The sequence below is a fragment of the Oncorhynchus mykiss genome, chromosome 24, assembly GCF_013265735.2.
Source record: "Oncorhynchus mykiss isolate Arlee chromosome 24, USDA_OmykA_1.1, whole genome shotgun sequence".
In the NCBI taxonomy this organism is placed as follows: domain Eukaryota; kingdom Metazoa; phylum Chordata; class Actinopteri; order Salmoniformes; family Salmonidae; genus Oncorhynchus; species Oncorhynchus mykiss.
The window spans coordinates 36830257-36856264 of NC_048588.1; the positions used below are offsets into that span (position 1 = coordinate 36830257).

The following is a 26008-nucleotide window of genomic DNA, read 5'->3' on the forward strand; positions in this document are numbered from 1 at the left end:
AGCCTAGTGGTTAGAGCGTTGGGCCAGTAACCGAAAGGTTGCTAGATTGAATCCCCGAGCTGACTGTCGTTCTGCACCTGAACAAGGCGGTTAACTCACTGTTCTCTGGTACGGCCGTCATTGTAAATAAGAATTTGTTCTTAACTGACTTGCCTTGCATAATGTCAAAGTGGAGTTATGTTTTTCGACATTTTTGCAAATTAATAAAAAATGAAAAGATGAAATATCTTGAGTCAATTGGTAGATGGGTCAAAAATTACAAAGCAAACATTGAATATCCCTTTGAGCATGGTGAAGTTATTAATTACACCTTGGATGGTGTATCAATACACCCCAGTCACTACAAAGATACAGGTGTCCTTCCTAACTCAGTTGCCGGAGAGGAAGGAAACCGCTCAGGGATCTCACCATGAGGCCAATGGTAACTTCGAAACAGTTACAGAGTTTAATGGCTGTGATAGGAGAAAACTGAGGATGGATCAGCAACACAATATTCACCTAAATGACAGAGTGAAAAGAAGGAAGTCTGTACAGAATACAAATATTCCAAAACATGCATCCTGTTTGCAACAAGGCACTAAAGTACAACTGTAAAAAATGTGGAAAAAGAAATTAACTTTATGTCCTGAATACAAAGCGTCATGTTTGAGGAAATTACAACACATCACTGAGTACCACTCTTCATATCTTCAAGCACGGCGGTGGCTGCGTCATGTTATTGGTATGCTTGTCATCGGCAAGGACTAGGGAGTTTTTTAGGATAAAAATAAACGGAATAGAGCTAAGCACAGGCAAAATCCTAGAGGAAAACCTGGTTCAGTCTGCTTTCCACCAGGCCCTGGGAGACAAATTCACCTTACAGCAGGACAATAACCTAAAACACAAGGCCAAATCTACACTGGAGTTACTTACCAAGATGATATTTAATATTCTTGAGTGGCCTAGTTAGTTTTGACTTAAATCGGCTTGAAAATCTACGGCAAGACTTGAAAATGGATGTCTAGCAATGATCAACAGCATTGTACAATCCAGGTGTGCAAAGCTTACCCAGAAAGACTCACAGCTGTAATTGTTGCCAAAGGTGATTCTAACACATATTGACTCAGGGGTGTGAATACATTTGTAAATTATGTTTTTGAAAAACAGGTTTTCACTTTGTCATTATGGGGATTTGTGTGTGTATATGGATGAGACAAAAAATAAATTTGATCCATTTTGAATTCAGGCTGTAACACAACAAAATGTGGAATAAGTCAAGTTTCAATACTTTCTGAAGGCACTTTTACTCCAGAAGTTATGTAGGAGTTTGACAGCTTTTCATTTTTTCACTAATTTAAAATCGGCTGTACCAGCTACAAAACCCTGCATTGATTGTTCTTCTCAGGGCTCTGTCCCCCCCTCCCCACACACACATGCCTCCCATTACCACCCTACTCCCACTCAAACTGGCAGCCGCAGTCACGATGCCTCTTCAGCCTGCCAAGGGATCTTGTTGTGGATCTTCACACACACACACACACACAGACACACACACACACACACACACACACACACACACGTACATACAGTTGAAGTCAGAAGTCATGGATGTCGCAGGTCTTCACAAAATTCTAAATGTCATTAAATGTCAACAGGAGATGATGTCAACAGGAGATGATGTCAACAGGAGATGATGTCAACAGGAGATGATGTCAACAGGAGATGACGTCAACAGGAGATGAAGGTAGATTGACACGACACGATTTACAATTTTACTCAACACGACAAAACCAAATGAACATGAGGAATACGCCGGCGTGATGACGGCGTTTATATCCGAGACGTGCGCACCGCTCTGAAATTTAAATCTAGAGTCGGGGCTTGAAGGCAACCCCGTCAATTCCTACACTGAATCAAGCTCCCTCCATCACCCTCCGTCTCACCGAGAAGAAGCAGAGAGGAAGAAGGAGAGGAACATGAAAAACAAACCTGTATATGTACCACAGTACGCTCATGGGGAACACTCCTCACGCTGGCCAACAATATGACCTGCTTCCCAAGTGGCCCACCTATTCCCTATTCAGTGAGTTACTTTTGACCAGGGCCCATAGGAAATGTGGTGAGTTACTTTTGACCAGGGCCCATAGGAAATGTGGTGAGTTACTTTTGACCAGGGCCCATAGGAAATGTGGTGAGTTACTTTTGACCAGGGCCCATAGGAAATGTGGTGAGTTACTTTTGACCAGGGCCCATAGGGAAATGTGGTGAGTTACTTTTGACCAGGGCCCATAGGAAATGTGGTGAGTTACTTTTGACCAGGGCCCATAGGGAAATGTGGTGAGTTACTTTTGACCAGGGCCCATAGGGAAATGTGGTGAGTTACTTTTGACCAGGGCCCATAGGAAATGTGGTGAGTTACTTTTGACCAGGGCCCATAGGGAAATGTGGTGAGTTACTTTTGACCAGGGCCCATAGGAAATGTGGTGAGTTACTTTTGACCAGGGCCCATAGGGAAATGTGGTGAGTTACTTTTGACCAGGGCCCATAGGAAATGTGGTGAGTTACTTTTGACCAGGGCCCATAGGGAAATGTGGTGAGTTACTTTTGACCAGGGCCCATAGGAAATGTGGTGAGTTACTTTTGACCAGGGCCCATAGGGAAATGTGGTGAGTTACTTTTGACCAGGGCCCATAGGGAAATGTGGTGAGTTACTTTTGACCAGGGCCCATAGGAAATGTGGTGAGTTACTTTTGACCAGGGCCCATAGGGAAATGTGGTGAGTTACTTTTGACCAGGGCCCATAGGAAATGTGGTGAGTTACTTTTGACCAGGGCCCATAGGGAAATGTGGTGAGTTACTTTTGACCAGGGCCCATAGGAAATGTGGTGAGTTACTTTTGACCAGGGCCCATAGGAAATGTGGTGAGTTACTTTTGACCAGGGCCCATAGGAAATGTGGTGAGTTACTTTTGACCAGGGCCCATAGAAAATGTGGTGAGTTACTTTTGACCAGGGCCCATAGGAAATGTGGTGAGTTACTTTTGACCAGGGCCCATAGAAAATGTGGTGAGTTACTTTTGACCAGGGCCCATAGGAAATGTGGTGAGTTACTTTTGACCAGGGCCCATAGGAAATGTGGTGAGTTACTTTTGACCAGGGCCCATAGGAAATGTGGTGAGTTACTTTTGACCAGGGCCCATAGGAAATGTGGTGAGTTACTTTTGACCAGGGCCCATAGGAAATGTGGTGAGTTACTTTTGACCAGGGCCCATAGAAAATGTGGTGAGTTACTTTTGACCAGGGCCCATAGGAAATGTGGTGAGTTACTTTTGACCAGGGCCCATAGAAAATGTGGTGAGTTACTTTTGACCAGGGCCCATAGGAAATGTGGTGAGTTACTTTTGACCAGGGCCCATAGGAAATGTGGTGAGTTACTTTTGACCAGGGCCCATAGGAAATGTGGTGAGTTACTTTTGACCAGGGCCCATAGGAAATGTGGTGCCATTTTAAACGAATACATAGGCAGTAGACACAGACAGAGAGGGGCTTCTGGGATGCTTCAGGGGGCATGAGGGGTGATACTTCCAGTCTTGTTGTTTGTCACGGGCCTACACACAATACCGCATCAGAGCCTGGTTCCCTCTCTAGGTTTCCTCCTAGGTTCCGGGCCTTTCTAGGGAGTTTTTTCCCAGCCACCGTGCTTCTACACCTGCATTGCTTGCTGTCTGGGGTTTTAGGCTGGGATTCTTGTACAGCACTTTGTGAAATCGGCTGATGAAAAAAGGGCTTTATAAATTTGATTGATTGATTGATAATGTCAAAGTGGAAATATGTTTTGTGTGACATTTTTACAAATTCATTAAAAAGGAAAAGCTGAAACGTCTTGAGTCAATAACTCATTTGTTATGGCAAGCCTAAATAAGTTCAGATAGAATAAAAATGTGGACATATCTAGAACAGTGTGGACATCTATAGGACAGTGTGGACATCTCTAGGACAGTGTGGACATCTCTAGGACAGTGTAGACATATCTAGGACAGTGTGGACATCTCTAGGACAGTGTGGACATCTCTAGGACAGTGTGGACATCTCTAGGACAGTGTGGACATCTCTAGGACAGTGTGGACAGTGTCTTTTTCTACATTTTGTTACGTTACAGCCTTATTTTTTATTTTATTTATTTTACCTTTATTTAACTAGAAAAGTCAGTTAAGAACACATTCTTATTTTCAATGACGGCCTAGGAACAATGGGTTAACTGGTCTAGGAACAGTGGGTTAACTACCTTGTTCAGGGGCAGAACGGCAGGTTTGTACCTTGTCAGCTCGGGGATTCGATCTTGCAACCTTTCGGTTACTAGTCCAACGCTCTAACCACTAGGCTACCCTGCCGCCTCATTCTAAAATTAATTAGATAAATAAAAATCCTAATCAATCTACACACGTAGACATGTTTGCAAATGTATAAAAAATAAAACAGAAATACCTTATTTTCATACATACATAATTTACATAAGTATTCAGACCCTTTGCTATGAGAATCAAAATTGAGATCAGGTGGATCCTGTTTCCATTGATCATCCTTGAGATGTTTCTACAACCTGTTTGGAGTCCACCTGTGGTAAATTCAATTAATTGGACATGATTTGGAAAGGCACACACCTGTCTTATATAAGGTCCCACAGTTGACAGTGTATGTCAGAGCAATAACCAAGCCACCAGGTTGAAGGAATTATCGAGGATTGTGTCGAGGCACAGATCTGGGGAAAGGTACCAAAACATTTCTGCAGCATTGAAGGTTCCCAAGAACACAGCGGCCTCCATCGTTGTTAAATGGAAGAAGTTTGGAACCACCAAGACTCTTCCTAGAGCTGGTCGCCCGGCCAAACTGAGCAATCGGGGAGAAGGTCACTCTGACAGAGCTCCAGAGTTCCTCTGTGGAGATGGGAGAACCTTCCAGAAGGACAACCATCTCTGCAGCATTCCACCAATCAGGCCTTTATGGTAGAGTGGCCAGATGGAAGCCACTGCTCAGTGAAAGGCACATGACAGCCCGCTTGGAGTTTGACAAAGGCATCTAAAAGACTCACAGACCATGAGAAACAAGGTTCTCTGGTCAGATGAAACCAAGATTGGAGGAAACCTGGCACCATGGTGGTGGTAGCTGGCACCAGTATGGTGGTGGTAGCATCATGCTGTGGGGATGTTTTTCAGCGGCAGGGACCGGGTGACTAGTCAGGATCGAAAAAAGAACGAAGCAAAGTACAGAGAGATCATTGATGAAAACCTGCTCCAGAACGCTCAGGACCTCAGACTGGAGCGAAGGTTCACCTTCCAACAAGACAACAACCATAAGCACACAGTCAAGACAATGCCAGAGTGGCTTTTTGGACAAGTCTCGCATTATCCTTGAGTGGCCCAGCCAGAGCCCGGACTTGAATCCAATTGAACATCTCTGGAGAGACTTGAAAATAGCTGTGCAGCAACACTTCCCATCCAACCTGACAGAGATTGAGAGGATCTGCAGAGAGGAATGGGAGAAACTCCCCAAATACAGTTGTGCCAAGCTTGTAGTGTCATACCCAAGAAGATTCGAGGTTGTAATCGCTGCCAAAGGTGCTTAAACAAAGTACTGATTAAATGGTCTGAATACTTATGTAAACGTAATATTTAAGTTTTTATTTATTTTTTTATGTACAAAAATGTCTAAAAATGTTTTTGGCTTTGTCATTATTGTGTTGTCATTAAAGGGTATTGTGATGTCATTATGGGGTATTGTCTGTAGAATGAACAGAATCTGTATGAATAGAGTCTGTCTGAATGAATAGTGTGTCTGAATGAATAGTGTCTGTCTGAATGAATAGTGTGTCTGAATGAATAGTGTCTGTCTGAATAAATAGTGTGTCTGAACAGTGTCTGTCTGAATTAATAGTGTATTTGTCTGAATAGTGTCTGACTGAATACTGTCTGTCTGAATAGTGTCTGTCTGAATACTGTCTGTCTGAATCGTGTCTGTCTGAAAAGAGTCCTTCTGAATAGTGTCTGAATAGTGTCTGTCTGACTCTGTATAGAGTCTGTCTGAACAGTGTGTATCTTAATAGTGTCTGTCTGAATAGTGTCTGTCTGAATAGTGTCTGTCTGAATAGAGTCTGTTTGAATAGAGTCTGTCTGAATCTAAATAGTCTGTCTGAATAGTCTGTCTGACTAGTATGTCTGAAATAGTGACTATCTGAATAGAGTCTGAATAGAGTCTGTCTGAATAGAGTCTGTCTGAATAGTGTCTTAACAGAGTCTGTCTGAACAGAGTCTGTCTGACTAGAGTCTGTCTGAATAGTGTCTGTCTGAATAGTGTCTTAACAGAGTCTGTCTGAATAGAGTCTGTCTGAATAGTGTCTGAACAGAGTCTGTCCGAATAGAGTCTGTCTGAACAGTGTCTGTCTGAATAGTGTCTGAACAGAGTCTGTCCGAATAGAGTCTGTCTGAACAGTGTCTGTCTGAATAGTGTCTGAACAGAGTCTGTCTGAATAGTGTCTGTCTGTAATAGCTTCTGTCTGAATAGTGTCTGAACAGAGTCTGTCTGAATAGAGTCTGTCTGAACAGTGTCTGTCTGAACAGTGTCTGTCTGAACAGTGTCTGTCTGAATAGTGTCTGAACAGAGTCTGTCTGAATAGAGTCTGTCTGAATAGTGTCTGAACAGAGCCTGTCTGAATAGTGTCTGTCTGAATAGCGTCTGTCTGAACAGAGTCTGTCTGAATAGTGTCTGAACAGAGTCTGTCTGAATAGTGTCTGAACAGAGTCTGTCTGAATAGTGTCTGAACAGAGTCTGTCTGAATAGTGTCTGAATAGAGTCTGTCTGAACAGAGTCTGTCTGAATAGAGTCTGAACAGAGTCTGTCTGAATAGTGTCTGTCTGACTAGAGTCTGTCTGAATAGTGTCTGTCTGAATAGTGTCTTAACAGAGTCTGTCTGAATAGAGTCTGTCTGAATAGTGTCTGAACAGAGTCTGTCCGAATAGAGTCTGTCTGAACAGTGTCTGTCTGAATAGTGTCTGAACAGAGTCTGTCCGAATAGAGTCTGTCTAAACAGTGTCTGTCTGAATAGTGTCTGAACAGAGTCTGTCTGAATAGTGTCTGTCTGTAATAGCTTCTGTCTGAATAGTGTCTGAACAGAGTCTGTCTGAATAGAGTCTGTCTGAACAGTGTCTGTCTGAACAGTGTCTGTCTGAACAGTGTCTGTCTGAATAGTGTCTGAACAGAGTCTGTCTGAATAGTGTCTGAACAGAGCCTGTCTGAATAGTGTCTGTCTGAATAGCGTCTGTCTGAACAGAGTCTGTCTGAATAGTGTCTGAACAGAGTCTGTCTGAATAGTGCCTGAACAGAGTCTGTCTGAATAGTGTCTGAACAGAGTCTGTCTGAATAGTGTCTGAATAGAGTCTGTCTGAACAGAGTCTGTCTGAATAGAGTCTGAACAGAGTCTGTCTGAATAGTGTCTGAATAGAGTCTGTCTGAATAGTGTCTGAACAGAGTCTGTCTGAATAGTGTCTGAACAGTCTGTCTGAATAGAGTCTGAACAGTGTCTGTCTGAATAGTCTGTCTAAATAGAGTTTTTCTGAATAGAATCTGTCTGAATAGAGTCTGTTTGAATAGAGTCTGTCTGAATAGAGTCTGTTTGAATAGAGTCAGTTTGAATAGAGTATGTTTGAATAGAGTCTGTTTGAATAGAGTCTGTTTGAATAGAGTCTGTCTGAATAGAATCTGTCTGAAATAGTGAATAGCCTGAATAGTGTCTGTCTCAATAGAGTCTGTTTGAATAGAGTCTGTCTGAATAGAGTCTGTCTGAATAGAGTCTGTCTGAATAGAGTCTGAATGGAGTCTGTTTGAATAGAGTCTGTTTGAATAGAGTCTGTCTGAATAGAGTCTGTCTGAATAGAGTCTGAATGGAGTCTGTTTGACTCTGAATAGAGTCTGTCTGAATAGTGTCTGTCTGAATAGAGTCTGAATGGAGTCTGTCTGAATAGAGTCTGAATGGAGTCTGTTTGACTCTGAATAGTGTCTGTCTCAATAGAGTCTGTTTGAATAGAGTCTGTCTGAATAGAGTCTGTTTGAATAGAGTCTGTCTGAATAGAGTCTGTCTGAATAGAGTCTGAATGGAGTCTGTTTGACTCTGAATAGAGTCTGTCTGAATAGTGTCTGTCTGAATAGAGTCTGAATGGAGTCTGTCTGAATAGAGTCTGAATGGAGTCTGTTTGACTCTGAATAGTGTCTGTCTCAATAGAGTCTGTTTGAATAGAGTCTGTCTGAATAGAGTCTGTTTGAATAGAGTCTGTCTGAATAGAGTCTGTCTGAATAGAGTCTGAATGGAGTCTGTTTGACTCTGAATAGAGTCTGTCTGAATAGTGTCTGAATGGAGTCTGTTTGACTCTGAATAGTGTCTGTATGAACAGAGTCTTTCTGAATAGTGTCTGTCTGAATAGTGTGCGAAGTATGTGTTGTCATGTGTCATGTGTGTGTGTGAGTGTTTGGACCCTGGACCCTGACCCCAGCCCTCCATCTTCCTCAAAGCCCGCGCAGCAAGATCTCTCACAGTTCAGCCAGCGTATGTAGTGATTGGTTGAACGCCCAGCAAGATCTCTCACAGTCCAGCCAGCGTATGTAGTGATTGGTTAAACGCCCAGCAAGATCTCTCACAGTCCAGCCAGCGTATGTAGTGATTGGTTGAACGCCCAGCAAGATCTCTCACAGTCCAGCCAGCGTATGTAGTGATTGGTTGAACGCCCAGCAAGATCTCTCACAGCCCTTTCTTTTTATTTTACCTTTATTTAACCAGGCAAGTCAGTTAAGAACAAATTCTTATTTTCAATGACGGTCTAGGAACAGTGGGTTAACTGGTCTAGGAACAGTGGGTTAACTGGTCTAGGAACAGTGGGTTAACTGGTCTAGGAACAGTGGGTTAACTGGTCTAGGAACAGTGGGTTAACTGGTCTAGGAACAGTGGGTTAATTGGTCTAGGAACAGTGGGTTAACTGGTCTAGGAACAGTGGGTTAACTGGTCTAGGAACAGTGGGTTAACTGGTCTAGGAACAGTGGGTTAACTGGTCTAGGAACAGTGGGTTAACTGGTCTAGGAACAGTGGGTTAACTGCCTGTTGACCAGAACGACAGATTCGTACCTTGTCAGCTCGGGGGTTTGAACTAGTCCACCGCTCTAACCACTAGGCTACCCTGCCTCTACCACTGTATTATCACTTCTGCGCAGCTCATGCTAGGTGTTAACGCTAGGTAGGTGTTAATGCTAGGTGTTAACGGTATCGGTAAGATAGAACAGATGTGAAGAAGGAGGGACAGACAGACAGAAAGAAAGAGAGAAAAAGTGATCGAGAAGAAGACAGAAATAGAGAAAGGGTGACAGATGTGGCTAGGGGGTGATGTTTGCAGCTCCCTGAGGTGTGTGTGTGTGTGAGAGAGAGAGAGAGAGAGAGGAGAGAGAGAGAGAGAGAGAGAGAGAGAGAGAGAGAGAGAGAGAGAGAGAGAGAGAGAGAGAGAGAGAGAGAGAGAGAGAGAGAGAGAGAGAGAGAGAGAGAGAGAGAGAGAGAGAGAGAGAGAGAGACATACTACGGAAGAAGAAGGAACAGCACGTCAGAAATCAGCTCAATGTAATTGAAAAATCCATAGACTCTAACTCTCTGGGAAAATTGGAAAACACTAAACAAACAACACTACTAAGAGTTATCTATCCAAAACGGAGAAGTATTGGTAAACCCCTTCTCCTAACTTTTTGGCTCTATAACAAAGAACAAACAGCAAAAACATATACATGATCAAATACACATCTTAGAATCTTCTATTAAAGACTACCAGAACCCACTGGATGCTCCAATTACATTGAATGAACTACAGGACAAAATACAAACCCTCCAACCCCAAAAAGGCCTGTGGTGTTGATGGTATCCTCAATGAAATGATAAAATATACAGATCACAAATTCCAACTGGCTTTCCTTAAACTCTTTAACATCATCCTAAGCTCTGGCATCTTCCTCAATATTTGGACCCAAGGAGTGATCACCCCAGTAGCTAACTAACGTTAGATAACTATCCTCCGATACACAACCCAACCAAGCCGCACTGCTTCTTAACACAGCGCGCATCCAACCCGGAAGCCAGCCGCACCAATGTGTCGGAGGAAACACCGTGCACCTGGCAACCTTGGTTAGCACGCACTGCGCCCGGCCCGCCACAGGAGTCGCTGGTGCGCGATGAGACAAGGATATCCTTACCGGCCAAACCCTCCCTAACCCGGACGACGCTAGGCCAATTGTGCGTCGCCCCACGGACCTCCCGGTCGCGGCCGGTTACGACAGAGCCTGAGCGCGAACCCAGAGTCTCTGGTGGCACAGCTAGCGCTGCAGTACAGCGCCATTAAACACTCCGCCACCCGGGAGGCCGAAAAGTCATTACTTAATTACATTGCTCAACATTTTCTTAACATTAGTCATAATTAGTTAAAGCAGTGAATTTCTGTCCGCTCTCTTCAAGACTACGGCTGCATATTTTCCTCCATTTCTTCAAATCTGAAAACGTTGTGAAACCACGGCCATTTTCTGAAGAATTGCATTATGGGCCCTAGAAGCACAGAAATAGTGTCCACTGCTTATCAAATACTTCGTATTTTGGCGAATTTAGTACGACATCCGGGAACTTTTGACATACTAACTATATCCACACAGTACGATGACCAATGAGCATACTATATACTCAATTCAGTTGAATATTCAGTTGAATTCAGTTAGTATGAATATTCAGTTGAATTCAGTTAGTATGAATATTCAGTTGAATTCAATTAGTATGAATATTCAGTTGAATTCAGTTAGTATGAATATTCAGTTAGTATGAATATTCAGTTGAATTCAGTTAGTATGAATATTCAGTTGAATTCAATTAGTATGAATATTCAGTTGAATTCAGTTAGTATGAATATTCAGTTAGTATGAATATTCAGTTGAATTCAGTTAGTATGAATATTCAGTTGAATTCAGTTAGTATGAATATTCAGTTGAATTCAGTTAGTATGAATATTCAGTTGAATTCAGTTAGTATGAATATTCAGTTGAATTCAATTAGTATGAATATTCAGTTGAATTCAGTTAGTATGAATATTCAGTTAGTATGAATATTCAGTTGAATTCAGTTAGTATGAATATTCAGTTAGTATGAATATTCCGTTGAATTCAGTTAGTATGAATATTCAGTTGAATTCAGTTAGTATGAATATTCAGTTGAATTCAGTTAGTATGAATATTCAGTTGAATTCAGTTAGTATGAATATTCAGTTGAATTCAGTTAGTATGAATATTCAAACACAGCTTTGGTCTTTTATAAAGCCCCCGGCGGCGTTTGTTATTATCCCGAATAATCTTTCATTTTGGAAAATTAATTGGAGCCCTACATTGCTGAAGATTTTAGAGCGTCTCTTTCTCTCTTCTTCCCTACATCTCCTCTCGCTTCTAACATATCTCTCTGTCTCTGTCTCTCTGCTCTCTGTCTCTCTTTCTCTCTCTCTCTCTCTCTCTCTCTCTCTCTGTCTCTCTCTCTGTCTCTCTCTCTGTCTCTCTCTCTGTCTCTCTCTCTCTCTCTCTGTCTCTGTCTCTCTCTCTCTCTCTGTCTCTCTCTCTGTCTCTCTCTCTCTGTCTCTCTCTCTCTGTCTCTCTCTCTGTCTCTCTCTCTCTGTCTCTCTCTCGCTGTCTCTCTCTCGCTGTCTCTCTCTCTCTCTCTCTCTCCCTCTCTCTCTCTGTCTCTCTCTCGCTGTCTCTCTCTCTCTCTCTCTCTCTGTCTCTCTGCTCTCTTTCGCTCTCACTTCTATATTTCGCTCTTATCTAAATTCAATTCTAAGGGCTTTATCTCTCTCTCATCGCTCTGCTCTTTCTCTCTCTCTAGCGATGAGTCCCGAGGATGGGTGAAAGGAAGGAGAGGGGAGGATTGGTTAGGGGAAGGAGAGGAGAGGATGGGTGAGAGGGATGAGAGGTGGGGAAGGAGAGCTGAGGATTGGTTAAGGAGGTGGAGAGGAGAGGAAGAGGGAGGGGAGGAGAGGTGGAGAAGGAGACGAGAGGACACCGACAGTTGTGAATCTGATGCAGCCGAAGAGCTACTGCCCCTTTACCCGGGAAAGCACAGAACAACAGACAGGGATGTTGGACCATCGAAGAGGTGTAAATATGATGAGAACTACATTGATTTGGGGTTCACTTATATTGGGAGTAGTGCCTTTCCTCAGCAACAGTGTGTTATATGTGCTACAGTATTATCTCACAACTCGATGAAAGCTTCACTCTAGCTCAGACATTTAGAAACAAAACATGCCAATTTGAAAAATAAGCCACGGTAGTTTTTTGAGTGAGAATTAAGACAACTTCTGAGTAGTAGAACATGTATTAAAACAACAGATTCCATTAATAAGAAGGGGCTAGAAACGTCTTATATGGTGAGTTACAGAGTGGCTGGGACAGGCAAGCCTTATACTATTGTAGAGGAGTGGCTAGGACAGACAAGACCCATACTATTGTGGAGGTGTGGCTAGGACAGACAAGACCCATACTATTGTGGAGGACTGGCTAGGACAGACAAGACCCATACTATTGTGGAGGACTGGCTAGGACAGACAAGCCCCATACTATTGTGGAGGAAATAATTCTTCCTGCTGCTGTAGATATGACTGGGACAATGTTGGGGGAAAAGGACAAAACAACTATACAGACTGTGTCTTCATCAAACAACACTGTTTCATGACACATCAGTGACATGGCAGGAGGTGTTTTGAAACAATTACTGCTTCGCATACAAGCCAGTGAATTATATATATTACAGCTGGATGAGTCAACAGCTCCTGGTATATGTCCGTTACATTTATGGGGGTCAATTAAGGAAGACATTCTCTTCTGCAAACCACTGGAAACCAGGACAACATGAGAGGATATTTTTAAAGTACTGGACAGCTTTGTGACATCAAATGGACTTTGGTGGTCAAGATGTGTTGGTATCTGTACTGATGACTGTATTTTCTGCATTATGTAATGATGTGGGCAGCGACCTTGTAACGCTTTTACAACATACAGAGATGTGAGTTGGTTATCAAGGGAATAAGTATTGACAGGTTTTTTTTTAATTGAGAGACGAGCTTCAAGTTTTCTTTACTGACCATCATTTCCACTTATCTGACCGCTTGCAGGATGACGGGTTTCTCACACGCCTGGCCAAATCTGGGTGATGTTTTTTCTCACCTGAATGATCTGAATCTAGGATGACAGGGACTCTCCACAACTATATTCAATGTGCGGGACAAAATTGAGGCTATGATTAAGAAGTTGGAGCTCTTCTCTGTCTTCATTAACAAGGACAACACACCTGAGTGAGCTGGGTGCACAATTACGCGGGTACTCTCCCGAAATGGGTGACACAAACAACTGGATTCGTTATCCCTTTCATGCCCTGCCTCCAGTCCACTTACCGATATCTGAACAAGAGAGCCTCATCCAAATTGCAACAAGCGGTTCTGTGAAAATGTAATTTAATCAGAAGCCACTGGCAGATTTCTGGATAGGGCTGCACACAGAGTATCCTGCCTTGGCAAATCGCAATGTTAAGACACTGATGCCCTTTGCAACCACGTACCTATGTGAGAGTGGATTCTCGGCCCTCACTAGCACAAGCATTCTCGGCCCTCACTAGCACTAAATACAGGCACAGACTGTGTGTGAAAAATGAGACTCTCTCCAATACAACCCAACATTGCAGAGTTATGTGCATCCTTTAAAGCACACCCTTCTCATTAACCTGTGGTGAGTTATTCACTATTTTCGATGAACAAATAAGGTTTTATATGTAAGGTGGTTAAATAAAAAGCAAAATGATTATTATTATTTGTGCCCTGGTCCTATAAGAGCTCTTTGTCACTTCCCACGAGCCGGGTTGTGACAAAAACTTACACTCATTCTTATGTTTAATAAACGTATCGTATAGTGTGTGTGTGTGTATGGCAGGCTTACAATGATGGCAAAAAAACAACATTTGACAGTGTACAGGACTGTAAAACGTTTGGGAACCACTGGGGAAGGAGAGGAGAGGGAGACGGCATGGGGGGGGGGATACAGCTATATGACTAAACAACATGTAATTTGGGACCCCCCCCCCAGAGAAACACTAGTAGTGAAAAGCACAGCACTCACACCAGCAATCTAGAATATAATCTACATATTCTGTCTCTACGTTCACAGCTGTCTGACTGCAATAAGCCATTAGGAGATGAGATGAGAGGATACAGGAAGAGAGTATGTGTGTGTGAGTGCATGCATGCGTGTGTGCGGTCATGTGTTCTGCCCCCCCCCTTACACCCCACCCCCCAGTGGCCATGTGGATCAGCCTAATGGTCTGTTCATGGGCTAACAAACAGCCTCCCTCCCTCCCTGCCTGTCTACCTACCTGTCTCCCTGCCTGTCTCCCTCCCTGCCTGCCTCCCTGCCTGTCTCAGACCCTCCATGCCTCTCTCCCTGCCTGTCTCCCTTCCTGTCTCAGTCCCTCCATGCCTCTCTCCCTGCCTGTCTCAGTCCCTCCCTGCCTGTCTCCCTGCCTGTCTCAGTCCCTCCCTGCCTGTCTCCCTTCCTGTCTCATTTCCTGTCTCAGTCCTTCCCTGCCTGTCTTCTTGCTTCTCTTCTTGCCTGTCTCAGTCCCTCCCTGCCTGTCTCAGTCCCTCCCTGCCTGTCTCCCTGCCTGTCTCAGTCCCTCCCTGCCTGTCTCCCTTCCTGTCTCATTTCCTGTCTCAGTCCTTCCCTGCCTGTCTTCTTGCCTCTCTTCTTGCCTGTCTCAGTCCCTCCCTGCCTGTCTCAGTTCCTCCCTGCCTGTCTCCCTGCCTGTCTCAGTTCCTCCCTGCCTGTCTCCCTGCCTGTCTCAGTTCCTCCCTGCCTGTCTCCCTGCCTGTCTCAGTCCCTCCCTGCCTGTCTCCCTGCCTGTCTCAGTCCCTCCCTGCCTGTCTCCCTGCCTGTCTCAGTTCCTCCCTGCCTGTCTCTCTGCCTGTCTCAGTTCCTCCCTGCCTGTCTCCCTGCCTGTCTCCCTGCCTGTCTCAGTCCCTCCCTGCCTGTCTCCCTGCCTGTCTCAGTTCCTCCCTGCCTGTCTCCCTGCCTGTCTCAGTTCCTCCCTGCCTGTCTCCCTGCCTGTCTCCCTGCCTGTCTCCCTGCCTGTCTCAGTCCCTCCCTGCCTGTCTCCCTGCCTGTCTCCCTGCCTGTCTCCCTGCCTGTCTCAGTCCCTCCCTGCCTGTCTCCCTGCCTGTCTCCCTGCCTGTCTCAGTTCCTCCCTGCCTGTCTCCCTGCCTGTCTCCCTGCCTGTCTCCCTGCCTGTCTCCCTGCCTGTGTCCCTGCCTGTCTCCCTGCCTGTCTCAGTCCCTCCCTGCCTGTCTCCATGCCTGTCTCCCTGCCTGTCTCAGTTCCTCCCTGCCTGTCTCCCTGCCTGTCTCCCTGCCTGTCTCAGTTCCTCCCTGCCTGTCTCCCTGCCTGTCTCCCTGCCTGTCTCCCTGCCTGTCTCCCTGCCTGTCTCCCTGCCTACAAGAACTTCATCATTTATATTGTTGCTGTGTAAACACTCCTACTACAAATCTGCTTGGGAGAAATAGTTTTGTGAACACATACGGACACACAATTCACATAACACACACGCCTTCCGTTATCGTTTTGTACAGACACACTTACAGACAGACAGGACACACATCTGGGCTTTGCCACTTATCGCCCCTTATCGCTCTTTTTGTCTCTGTCTGTCTGTCTGTCTGTGTGTGTGTGTGTGTGTGTGTTGTGTTGCGTTGTGGTGTGTGTGTGTGTGTGTGTGTGTGTGTGTGTGTGTGTGTGTGTGTGTGTGTGTGTGTGTGTGTGTGTGTGTGTGTGTGTGTGTGTGTGTGTGTGTGTTGTGTTGTGTTGTGGTGTGTTGTTGTGTTGTGTTGTGTTGTGTGTGTGTTGTCTCTACAGTAAGTACTATGACAGGGCTCACCATGCTACACTGTGTGGTTCTACTATGCTACACTGTCTCTTCCCACTGTGGTTCTACCATGCTACACTGTGTGGTTCTACCATGCTACACTGTCTCTTCACTGTGGTTCTACCATGCTACACTGTCTCTGCACTGTGTGGTTCTACCATGCTACACTGTCCCTTCACTGTGTGGTTCTACCATGCTACACTGTCTCTTCACTGTGTGGTTCTACCATGCTACACTGTCTCTTCACTGTGTGGTTCTACCATGCTACACTGTGTGGTTCTACCATGCTACACTGTCTCTGCACTGTGTGGTTCTACCATGCTACACTGTCTCTTCACTGTGGTTCTACCATGCTACACTGTCTCTCCACTGTGGTTCTACCATGCTACACTGTCTCTTCACTGTGTGGTTCTACCATGCTACACTGTCTCTTCACTGTGTGGTTCTACCCTGCTACACTGTCTCTTCACTGTGTGGTTCTACCATGCTACACTGTCTCTTCACTGTGGTTCTACCCTGCTACACTGTCTCTTCACTGTGGTTCTACCCTGCTACACTGTCTCTGCACTGTGTGGTTCTACCATGCTACACTGTCTCTGCACTGTGTGGTTCTACCATGCTACACGGTCTCTTCACTGTGGTTCTACCATGCTACACTGTCTCTGCACTGTGTGGTTCTACCATGCTACACTGTCTCTGCACTGTGTGGTTCTACCATGCTACACTGTCTCTTCACTGTGTGGTTCTACCATGCTACACTGTCTCTGCACTGTGTGGTTCTACCATGCTACACTGTCTCTGCACTGTGTGGTTCTACCATGCTACACTGTCTCTTCACTGTGGCTCTACCATGCTACACTGTCTCTTCACTGTGGTTCTACCCTGCTACACTGTCTCTTCACTGTGGCTCTACCATGCTACACTGTCTCTTCACTGTGGTTCTACCCTGCTACACTGTCTCTTCACTGTGGCTCTACCCTGCTACACTGTCTCTTCACTGTGGTTCTACCCTGCTACACTGTCTCTTCACTGTGGCTCTACCATGCTACACTGTCTCTTCACTGTGGTTCTACCATGCTACACTGTCTCTGCACTGTGTGGTTCTACCATGCTACACTGTCTCTTCACTGTGGCTCTACCATGCTACACTGTCTCTTCACTGTGGTTCTACCCTGCTACACTGTCTCTTCACTGTGGCTCTACCATGCTACACTGTCTCTTCACTGTGGCTCTACCATGCTAACAAGAAAACAAGAAAACCCTAGATGTATTAACTACATAATGTCTATACATCAATATTACATCACTGATTTCACATATTTCTCCTGTAGATTGGAGGTAGTGCTATGAGGTCAGGTGTAAGGGGTAAAAGTTCAAAGGTCAATCAGTACCTGATGACCTCTGCCTGCTGTGTGAGCTGCTCCTGGACCTTCCGGCACACCTCTCCGGCCGTGGCGTTGACCTTGCCGATCTTGGTGAAAAGGGCGCCGATCTTGTCGCTGCGCAGGAAGCCCGCCGCTCGCCGTTTCAACAGGTGGCTCAGACACGCCTCGATGGTGCCTGGAGGAGAGAAGGAGAGAGCATTGTAGAAGACCCCAAACAAAGAAAAACCTTATACAGAATTAGTGATCATAGCCTGGCAATTGAAACCGGACGCCATCAACAACAAATTGCCAGAGAGGACAGACTCTGTCATCACTGTGGGTCAGGAAACCAGAAAGGACAGACTCTGTCATCACTGTGTGTCAGGAAGCCAGAGAGGACAGACTCTGTCATCACTGTGGGTCAGGAAGCCAGAAAGGACAGACTCTGTCATCACTGTGGGTCAGGAAGCCAGAGAGGACAGACTCTGTCATCACTATGTGTCAGGAAGCCAGAGAGGACAGACTCTGTCATCACTATGTGTCAGGAAGCCAGAGAGGACAGACTCTGTCATCACTGTGTGTCAGGAAGCCAGAGAGGACAGACTCTGTCATCACTGTGGGTCAGGAGACATGGAAAGTGTAAAACACTATACAGAAATATATAGAGAGAGGGAGCAAGACAGAGAGGGAGGAGAGTTAGAGAAAGAGACAGAGAGTGAATGCTATTTGGCCATAAACAGAGAGTACACAGTAGCAGAATACATGACCACTGTGACTGACCCTAAATTAAGGAAAGCGTTGACTGTGTAAAGACTCAGTGAGCATAGCATTGCTATTGAGAGAGGCCGCCGTAGGCAGACCTGGCTCTCAAGAGAAGACAGGCTATGTGCTCACTGCCCACAAAATGAGGTGGAAACTGAGCTGCACTTCCTAACCTCCTGCCAAATGTATGACCATATTAGAGACACATATTTCCCTCAGATTACGCAGACCCACAAAAAACAATGGAAAACAAATACAGTTTTGATAAACTCCCATATCTCCTGGGTGAAATACCACAGTGTGACATCACAGCAGCAAGATTTGTGACCTGTTGCCACGAGAAAAGGGCAACCAGTGAAGAACAAACAACATTGTAAATACAACCCATATTTATGTTTATTTATTTTCCCTTTTGTACTTTAACTATTTTTACACCATTACAACACTGTAAATTTACATATGACATTTTAATTGGAATTTCTGTGAGTGTAATGTTTACTGTTCATTTTTATTGTTTATTTCACTAAGTGTTTATTATCTATTTCACTTGCTTTGGCAATGTCAACATATGTTTCCCATGCCAATTAAGTCCTTCAATTGAAATTGAATTGAGACAGAGAGAGAGTGAGTGAGAGAGAGACAGAGAAAGAGAGAGAGACACAGAGGGAGAGAGACAGAGAGAGAGAGAGACAGAGAGGAGACAAAGACAGAGAGAGAAAGTGAGAGAGAGAAAGAGAGACAGAAACAGATAGAGAGAGAGACAGAGAGACAGAGATACAGAGAGAGACAGAGACAAAGAGAGACAGAGAGATAAACAAAGAGAGACAGAGAAACAGAGACAAAGAGAGACAGAGAAACAGAGACAAAGAGAGAGAGAAACAGAGACAAAGAGAGAGAGAAACAGAGACAAAGAGAGACAGAGAGAGAAACAAAGAGAGACAGAGAGAGAGAGAAAGAGAGACAGAAACAGATAGAGAGAGAGACAGAGAGACAGAGATACAGAGAGAGACAGAGACAAAGAGAGACAGAGAAACAGAGACAAAGAGAGACAGAGAAACAGAGACAAAGAGAGAGAGAAACAGAGACAAAGAGAGAGAGAAACAGAGACAAAGAGAGACAGAGAGAGAAACAAAGAGAGACAGAGAGAGAGAGAAAGAAAGCTCATTAAGTCAGAGAGTGGAACCAAGGTAGAAGAGAAACACAATTTCATTCAGAGTCACTGTGTGTGTGCATCTGCCCATGGTGTGTGTGTGGAGCAGATGAATCATCTAAGTGGTAGCTAAGTGCTTTCCAATGAGAGCACAGCATGGACCAGGCCAGATATCTTTCCTAAAGTTCCCTGAACCGAGTCCGATGGGCCCAGACATTATGCATCAATAACTAGAGTACAGGTAGGGCCTGTTTCTTCATCAATAACTAGGGTAATAGTAGGGCCTGTTTCTTCATCAATAGCCAGGGTACAGGTAGGGCCTGTTTCTTCATCAATAACTAGGGTACAGGTAGGGCCTGTTTCTTCATCAATAACTAGGGTAATGGTAGGGCCTGTTTCTTCATCAATAACTAGGGTACAGGTAGGGCCTGTTGTCTCATCAATAACTAGAGTACAGGTAGGGCCTGTTTCTTCATCAATAACTAGGGTACAGGTAGGGCCTGTTTCTTCATCAATAACTAGGGTAATGGTAGGGCCTGTTTCTTCATCAATAGCCAGGGTACAGGTAGGGCCTGTTTCTTCATCAATAACTAGGGTACAGGTAGGGCCTGTTTCTTCATTAATAACTAGGGTAATGGTAGGGCCTGTTTCTTCATCAATAACCAGGTTACAGGTAGGGCTCTGGTATGACTAAATTGATCACTAACATTTTGAAGCTGAGCCATTTGCTCGTGCCTTGCTGCGCATTACGTTCAAATCTGACTAAGATCATAACATGGTGTCAGAAGTACTTCAACCTCATCAAATATAACACATTATTTCATAAGAAAAAAATGTTCTCTGAGTGATGAAAAGTAGCTAACAGCTCTCATGTCTCTTCGTTCGTTGAGCTGAGTCAGAGATACTTTTGAGGAGGTGGGAAACTCCATCGGAATCGCATTAACGGCCATCGTGTACGTTGCCCATGCTACTTCAATGGGCCGCGAGGTGCATTCTGGGCAGTTCTGGGACAAGCAGAGGTCTCCATCAAAGAGTGAATGGGAGTAAATTGGGCGCTAGATCAAAAACTCAACATTAGCATGAATTTAGTCAACATTAAGTATTTGTTTTAATTGAACCTTTATTTAACTTGGCAAGTCAGTAAAGAACACATTCTTATTTACAATGACTGCCTAGGAACAGTGGGGTTAACTGCCTTGTTCAGGTGCAGAACGACAGGATTTTTACCTTGTCAGCTCGGGGATTAATCCAGACCCTGCAGTGCCTAGCTCCACTCCTATTCCCCAGGTGCTCTCATTTGTTGACTTCTGTAACCGTAAAAGCCTTGGTTTCATGCATGTTAACATTAGAAGCCTACTCCATAAATTGGTTTTATTCACTGCTTTAGCACACTCTGCCAACCCGGATGTCCTAGTTGTGTCTGAATCCTGGCTTAGGAAGGTCACCAAAAAAACTGAAATTTCCATCCCTAACTATAAAATTTTCAGACAAGATAGAACTGCCAAAGGGGGCGGGGTTGCCATCTACTGTAGAAATAGCCTGCAGAGTTCTGTCTTGCTATCCAGGTCTGTACCCAAACAATTCGAGCTTCTACTTTAAAAAATCCACCTTTCCAGAAACAAGTCTCTCACTGTTGCTGCTATTATAGACCACACTCTGCCCCCAGCTGTGCCCTGGACACAATATGTGAACTGATTGCCCCCCATATATCTTCAGAGCTCGTGCTGTTAGGTGACCTAAACTGGGATATGCTTAACACCCCAGCCATCCTACAATCTAAGATTGATGCCCTCAATCTCACACAAATTATCAATGAACCTACCAGGTACCACCCCAAAGCTGTAAACACGGGCACCCTCATAGACCTCCTCCTAACCAACTTGCCTTCCAAATACACCTCTGCTGTTTTCAACCAAGATTTCAGCGATCACTGCCTCATTGCCTGCATCCGTAATGGGTCTGCGGGCAAACGACCTCCCCTCATCACTGTCAAACACTCCCTAAAACACTTCAGCGAGCAGGCCTTTCTAATCGACCTGGCCTGGGTATCCTGGAAGGATATTGACCTCATCCTTTGGTTTTCTATGGGAAGCTCTATTTAGCCATAGGATCCTGGTTGCAGTTCCTATGGCTTCCACTAGATGTCAACAGTCTTTAGAAATTGGTTGATGCTTTTCTTTTGAGAAATGAGGAAGTAGTGTTCTTTGTGAGTGTCAAGCCAAGTGGACTCTTCAGTTTGGTGCGCGTGAACTGGAACGCGCTTCACGTTGTATTTCGGTATTGAACACAGTATATTCCATTGTAAATTGTATCTATTTTTTATGTTTTAGGATACCTAAGGTTGGATTAGGAACGTTGTTTGGACCAAGTTTAACTTATTAGATACTTTGTAGTCATGTTGTGCGAGTTGAAACCGGTGTATTTCTGAATCAAACGCGCCAAATAAATGGACATTTTGGGACATAAAGAGGGACATTATTGAACAAAAGGTGATGTATCTGGGACATTTTGGAAAATATCTTCAAAGGTAAGGCATTAATTATATAGCTATTTCTGACTTTTGTCGCGCACCCGCCTGGTTGAAATCTGATTTTCATGTGATTGTCCCAGATAATCGCATGGTCTGCTTTCGCCGAAAAGCCTTTTTGAAATCTGACACAAGAAGTGAAGCTTTATTTTGAAGCATAACACTTGTATGTTTTATGAATTTTTATTATGAGTATTTCTGTTTTTGAATTTGGTGCGCTGCAATTTCACTGGATGTTGTCAAATCAATCCCGTTAACGGGATTCGAGCAGGAAGGGATCACTAAGAAGTTAAATAAGCATGCCCCATTCAAAAACCATTGGAAACAGGAACAGATATAGCCCTTGGTTCTCTCCAGACCTGACTGCCCTTGACAAGCACAAAAACATCCTGTGGCGTTCTGCATTAGCATCAAACAGCCCCCGTGATATGCAACTTTTCAGGGAAGTTAGGAACCAATACACACAGGCGGTAAGGAAAATTTCAATAAGCATTTTTCTACGGCTGGCCATGCTTTCCACCTGCCTATCCCTACCCCTGTCAACAGCCCTACACCCCCCACAGCAACTCGCCCAAACCTCCCCCACTTCTCCATCACCCAAATCCAGATAGCTGATGTTCTGAAAGTGCTGCAAATATATGGACCCCTACAAATCAGCCGGGCTAGACAATCTGGACCCTCTCTTTCTAAAATGATCCCGACGCCATTGTTGCAAACCCCATTACTAGCCCGTTCAACCTCTCTTTCATATCGTCTGAGATTCCCAAAGATTGGAAAGAAGCCGCGGTCATCCCCCTCTTCAAAGGGAGAGACACTCTTGACCCAAACTGCTACAGACCTATATCCATTCTACCCTGCCTTTCTGAAGTCTTTGAAAGCCAAGTTAACAAACAGATTACCGACCATTTCGAATCCCACCGTACCTTCTCCACTATGCAATCTGGTTTCAGAGCTGGTCATGGGTGCACCTCAGCCACGCTCAAGGTACTAAACGATATCATAACCGCCATCGATAATAGACAATACTGTGCAGCCGTATTCATCGACCTGGCCAAGGCTTTCGACTCTGTCAATCACCACATTCTTATCGGCAGAATCAACAGCCTTGGTTTCTCAAATGATTGCCTCACCTGGTTCACCAACTACTTCATTGATAGAGTTCAGTGTGTCAAATCGGAGGGCCTGTTGTCCAGACCGCTGGCAGTCTCTATGGGTGTGCAACAGGGTTCAATTCTCTGGCCGACTATTTTCTCTGTATACATCAATGATGTCGCTCTTGCTGCTGGTGATTCTCTGATCCACCTCTACACAGACGACACAATTCTGTATACTTCTGGCCCTTCATTGGACACTGTGTTAACTAACCTCCAGACAAGCTTCAATGCCATACAACTCCCCTTCCGTGGCCTCCAACTTCTATTAAATGCAAGTAAAACTAAATGCATGCTCTTCAACCGATCGCTTTCCACACCTGCCCGCCTGTCCAGCATCACTACTCTGGAAGGTTCTGACTTAGAATATGTGGACAACTACAAATACCTAGGTGGTTAGACTGTAAACTCTCCTTCCAGACTCACATTAAGCATCTCCAATCCAAAATTAAATCTAGAATTGGCTTCCTATTTTGCAACAAAGCATCCTTTACTCATGCTGCCAAACATACCCTCGTAAAACTGACCATCCTACCGATCCTCGACTTCGGCGATGTCATTTACAAAATAGCCTCCAACATTCTACTCAACAAACTGGATGCAGTCTATCACAGTGCCATCCGTTTTGTCCCCAAAACCCCATATACTACCCACCACTGCGACCTGTATGCTCTCATTGGCTGGCACTCGCTTCATACTCGTCGCCAAACCCACTGGCTTCAGGTCATCTACAAGTCTCTGCTAGGTAAAGCCCCGCCTTATCTCAGCTCACTGTTCACCATAGCAGCACCCACCCATAGCACACACTCCAGCAGGTATATCTCACTGGTCACCCCCAAAGCCAATTCCTCCTTTGGCCGCCTTACCTTACAGTTCTCTGCTGCCAATGACTGGAACAAACTGCAACAATCACTGAAGCTGGAGACTCATGTCTCCCTCACTAACATTTTAAGCACCAGCTGTCAGAGCAGCTCACAGATCACTGCACCTGTGCATAGCCCATCTGTAAATAGCCCATCCAACTACCTCATCCCCATACAGTATTTATTTGATTTATCTTGCTCCTTTGCATCCCAGTATCTCAACTTGCACATTCATATTCTGCACATCTACCTAAAACAGCACATCTACCATTCCAGTGTTTAATTGCTATATTGTAATTACTTTGCTACCATGGCCTATTTATTGCCTTACCTCCCTTATCTTACCTCATTTGCACACACTGTATATATACTTTTGCTACTGTATTATTGACTGTATGTTTGTTTATTCCATGTGTAACTGTGTTGTTTTGAACTGCTATGCTTTATCTTGGCCAGGTCCCAATTGTAAATGAGAACTTGTTCTCAACTAGCCTATCTGGTTAAATTCGGTTACTGGCCCAACGCTCTAACCACTGCCACCTCACAACATTACAAACCTTTTTCGAGATGTGAGATAATTAACTTGCTTCGGTAGTATCATATAACTTTGGAATCATGACATTACGTACTTTCAAGGAAAATAGGCAGGTTCCCTGACTCATATCCTTACTTTGAGAAGGGATTTGCTTGATGATTAGCTTAGCAACCCGACCAACGTGAGCGCGATTGGTCGACATTCTGCTGGGTGGGGCGTTATACGGTCCTCCATTTATTGACCAATGGGATTCCTATTTCCTCCTTTCTCTAATATCTCTGGCAGAGCAGCCCAAGCGGAGCCATTGCTATGGATACGCAGACAGAGCAGCCATCAGCAGAGTGCATGCAGAGCGAGCCATCTGCGACAGACAGAACAGCAGCTAATGGATTTAATAATGGAGGAAGTTATTTCTGATTTCGGGTTTAGGGCAGGTCCTTAAATTTGGCAGGGCCTTAAAGTTGGTAGAAGCAATCAGGGTAAGGCCTGAATGTCTCGGGCTTAAAATTCATGCCAGTGCAGGGCTTTAACGACTAATGTTTTCACACATACTATAGGATCCCGATGTATGATTGACAACAAAGCCATGCTTTAGATTGACAGATAATAATATAATGCTAAGGGGAGTGGATAATATGAGGTTGTACGAGGTTGAACGAGGTTGAATGAGGTTTTGATAATATCATGCTAATCATGCTAATTGGCCTATGTGTAACCGATGTGAAATGGCTAGCTAGTTAGCGGTGGTGCGCGCTAATAGCGTTTCAATCGGTGACGTGCTTTGCTCTGCAAGGGCCGCCGCTTTTGTGGCGCGATGGGTAACGATGCTTCGTGGGTGTCAGTTGTTGATGTGTGCAGAGGGTCCCTGGATCGAGCCCGGCTAGGGGATGGACTAAAGTTACATTGATGCTGTTGACCCGGATCACTGGTTGCTGCGGAAAAGGAGGAGGTCAAAAGGGGGGTGAGTGTAACGGATGTGAAACAGCTAGCTTAGTTAGCGGTGCGCGCTAAATAGCGTTTTAATCGGTGACGTCACTCGCTCTGAGACCTTGAAATAGTGGTTCCCCTTTGCTCTGCAAGGGCCGCGGCTTTTGTGGAGCGATGGGTAACGATGCTTCGTGGGTGACTGTTGTTGATGTGTGCAGAGGGTCCCTGGTTCGCGCCCGACGAGGGGACGGACTAAAGTTATACTGTTACATTGGTCTTTTTGAAAGACATTTGAAGGGAGAGAAACTGATTTGTGTTTGTAGAGGTTAGGGCGATAGAGATCATGATTTATTATTGACCAACGGGTTAAAGTTTTCCATCAATGTTTATTGATCGTGTACACAGATGTTAGCTTCAACCCATGCAGTAATATCTAGCAATACCCACATAATCCCAAAAGTATAATAATAATTAAGAAATATCAGAACCCTCATGGCAAAGTCATGAGAGATGTGTGTGTGTGTGTGTGTGTGTGTGTGTGTGTGTGTGTGTGTGTGTGTGTGTGTGTGTGTGTGTGCGTGCACGTGTGTGTGTGTGTGCCTTTGTGTGTGTCTCTTTGTTAATGCCTGTGTGTGTGTCTTTGTGCATGCCTGTGTCTGTGTGTGTGTCTGTGTGTGAGCCTTTGTGTGTGTCTCTTTGTTAATGCCTGTGTGTGTGTGCCTGTGTGTGTGTCTGTGTGCAT

The 26008-nt window shown here is 44.7% G+C and overlaps 1 protein-coding gene across 1 annotated transcript in view; it reads right to left on the reverse strand.

The window, feature by feature from the left end:
* Positions 1–26008, reverse strand: part of LOC110513669 (small G protein signaling modulator 2-like) — a 141548-nt gene that overhangs the window by 64652 nt on the left and 50888 nt on the right. Inside the window, exon 3 of the mRNA XM_036961562.1 lies at positions 17379–17547. Within this exon, the coding sequence (XP_036817457.1) occupies positions 17379–17547 (169 nt within the window). The remainder of the gene's footprint in view (positions 1–17378; positions 17548–26008) is intronic.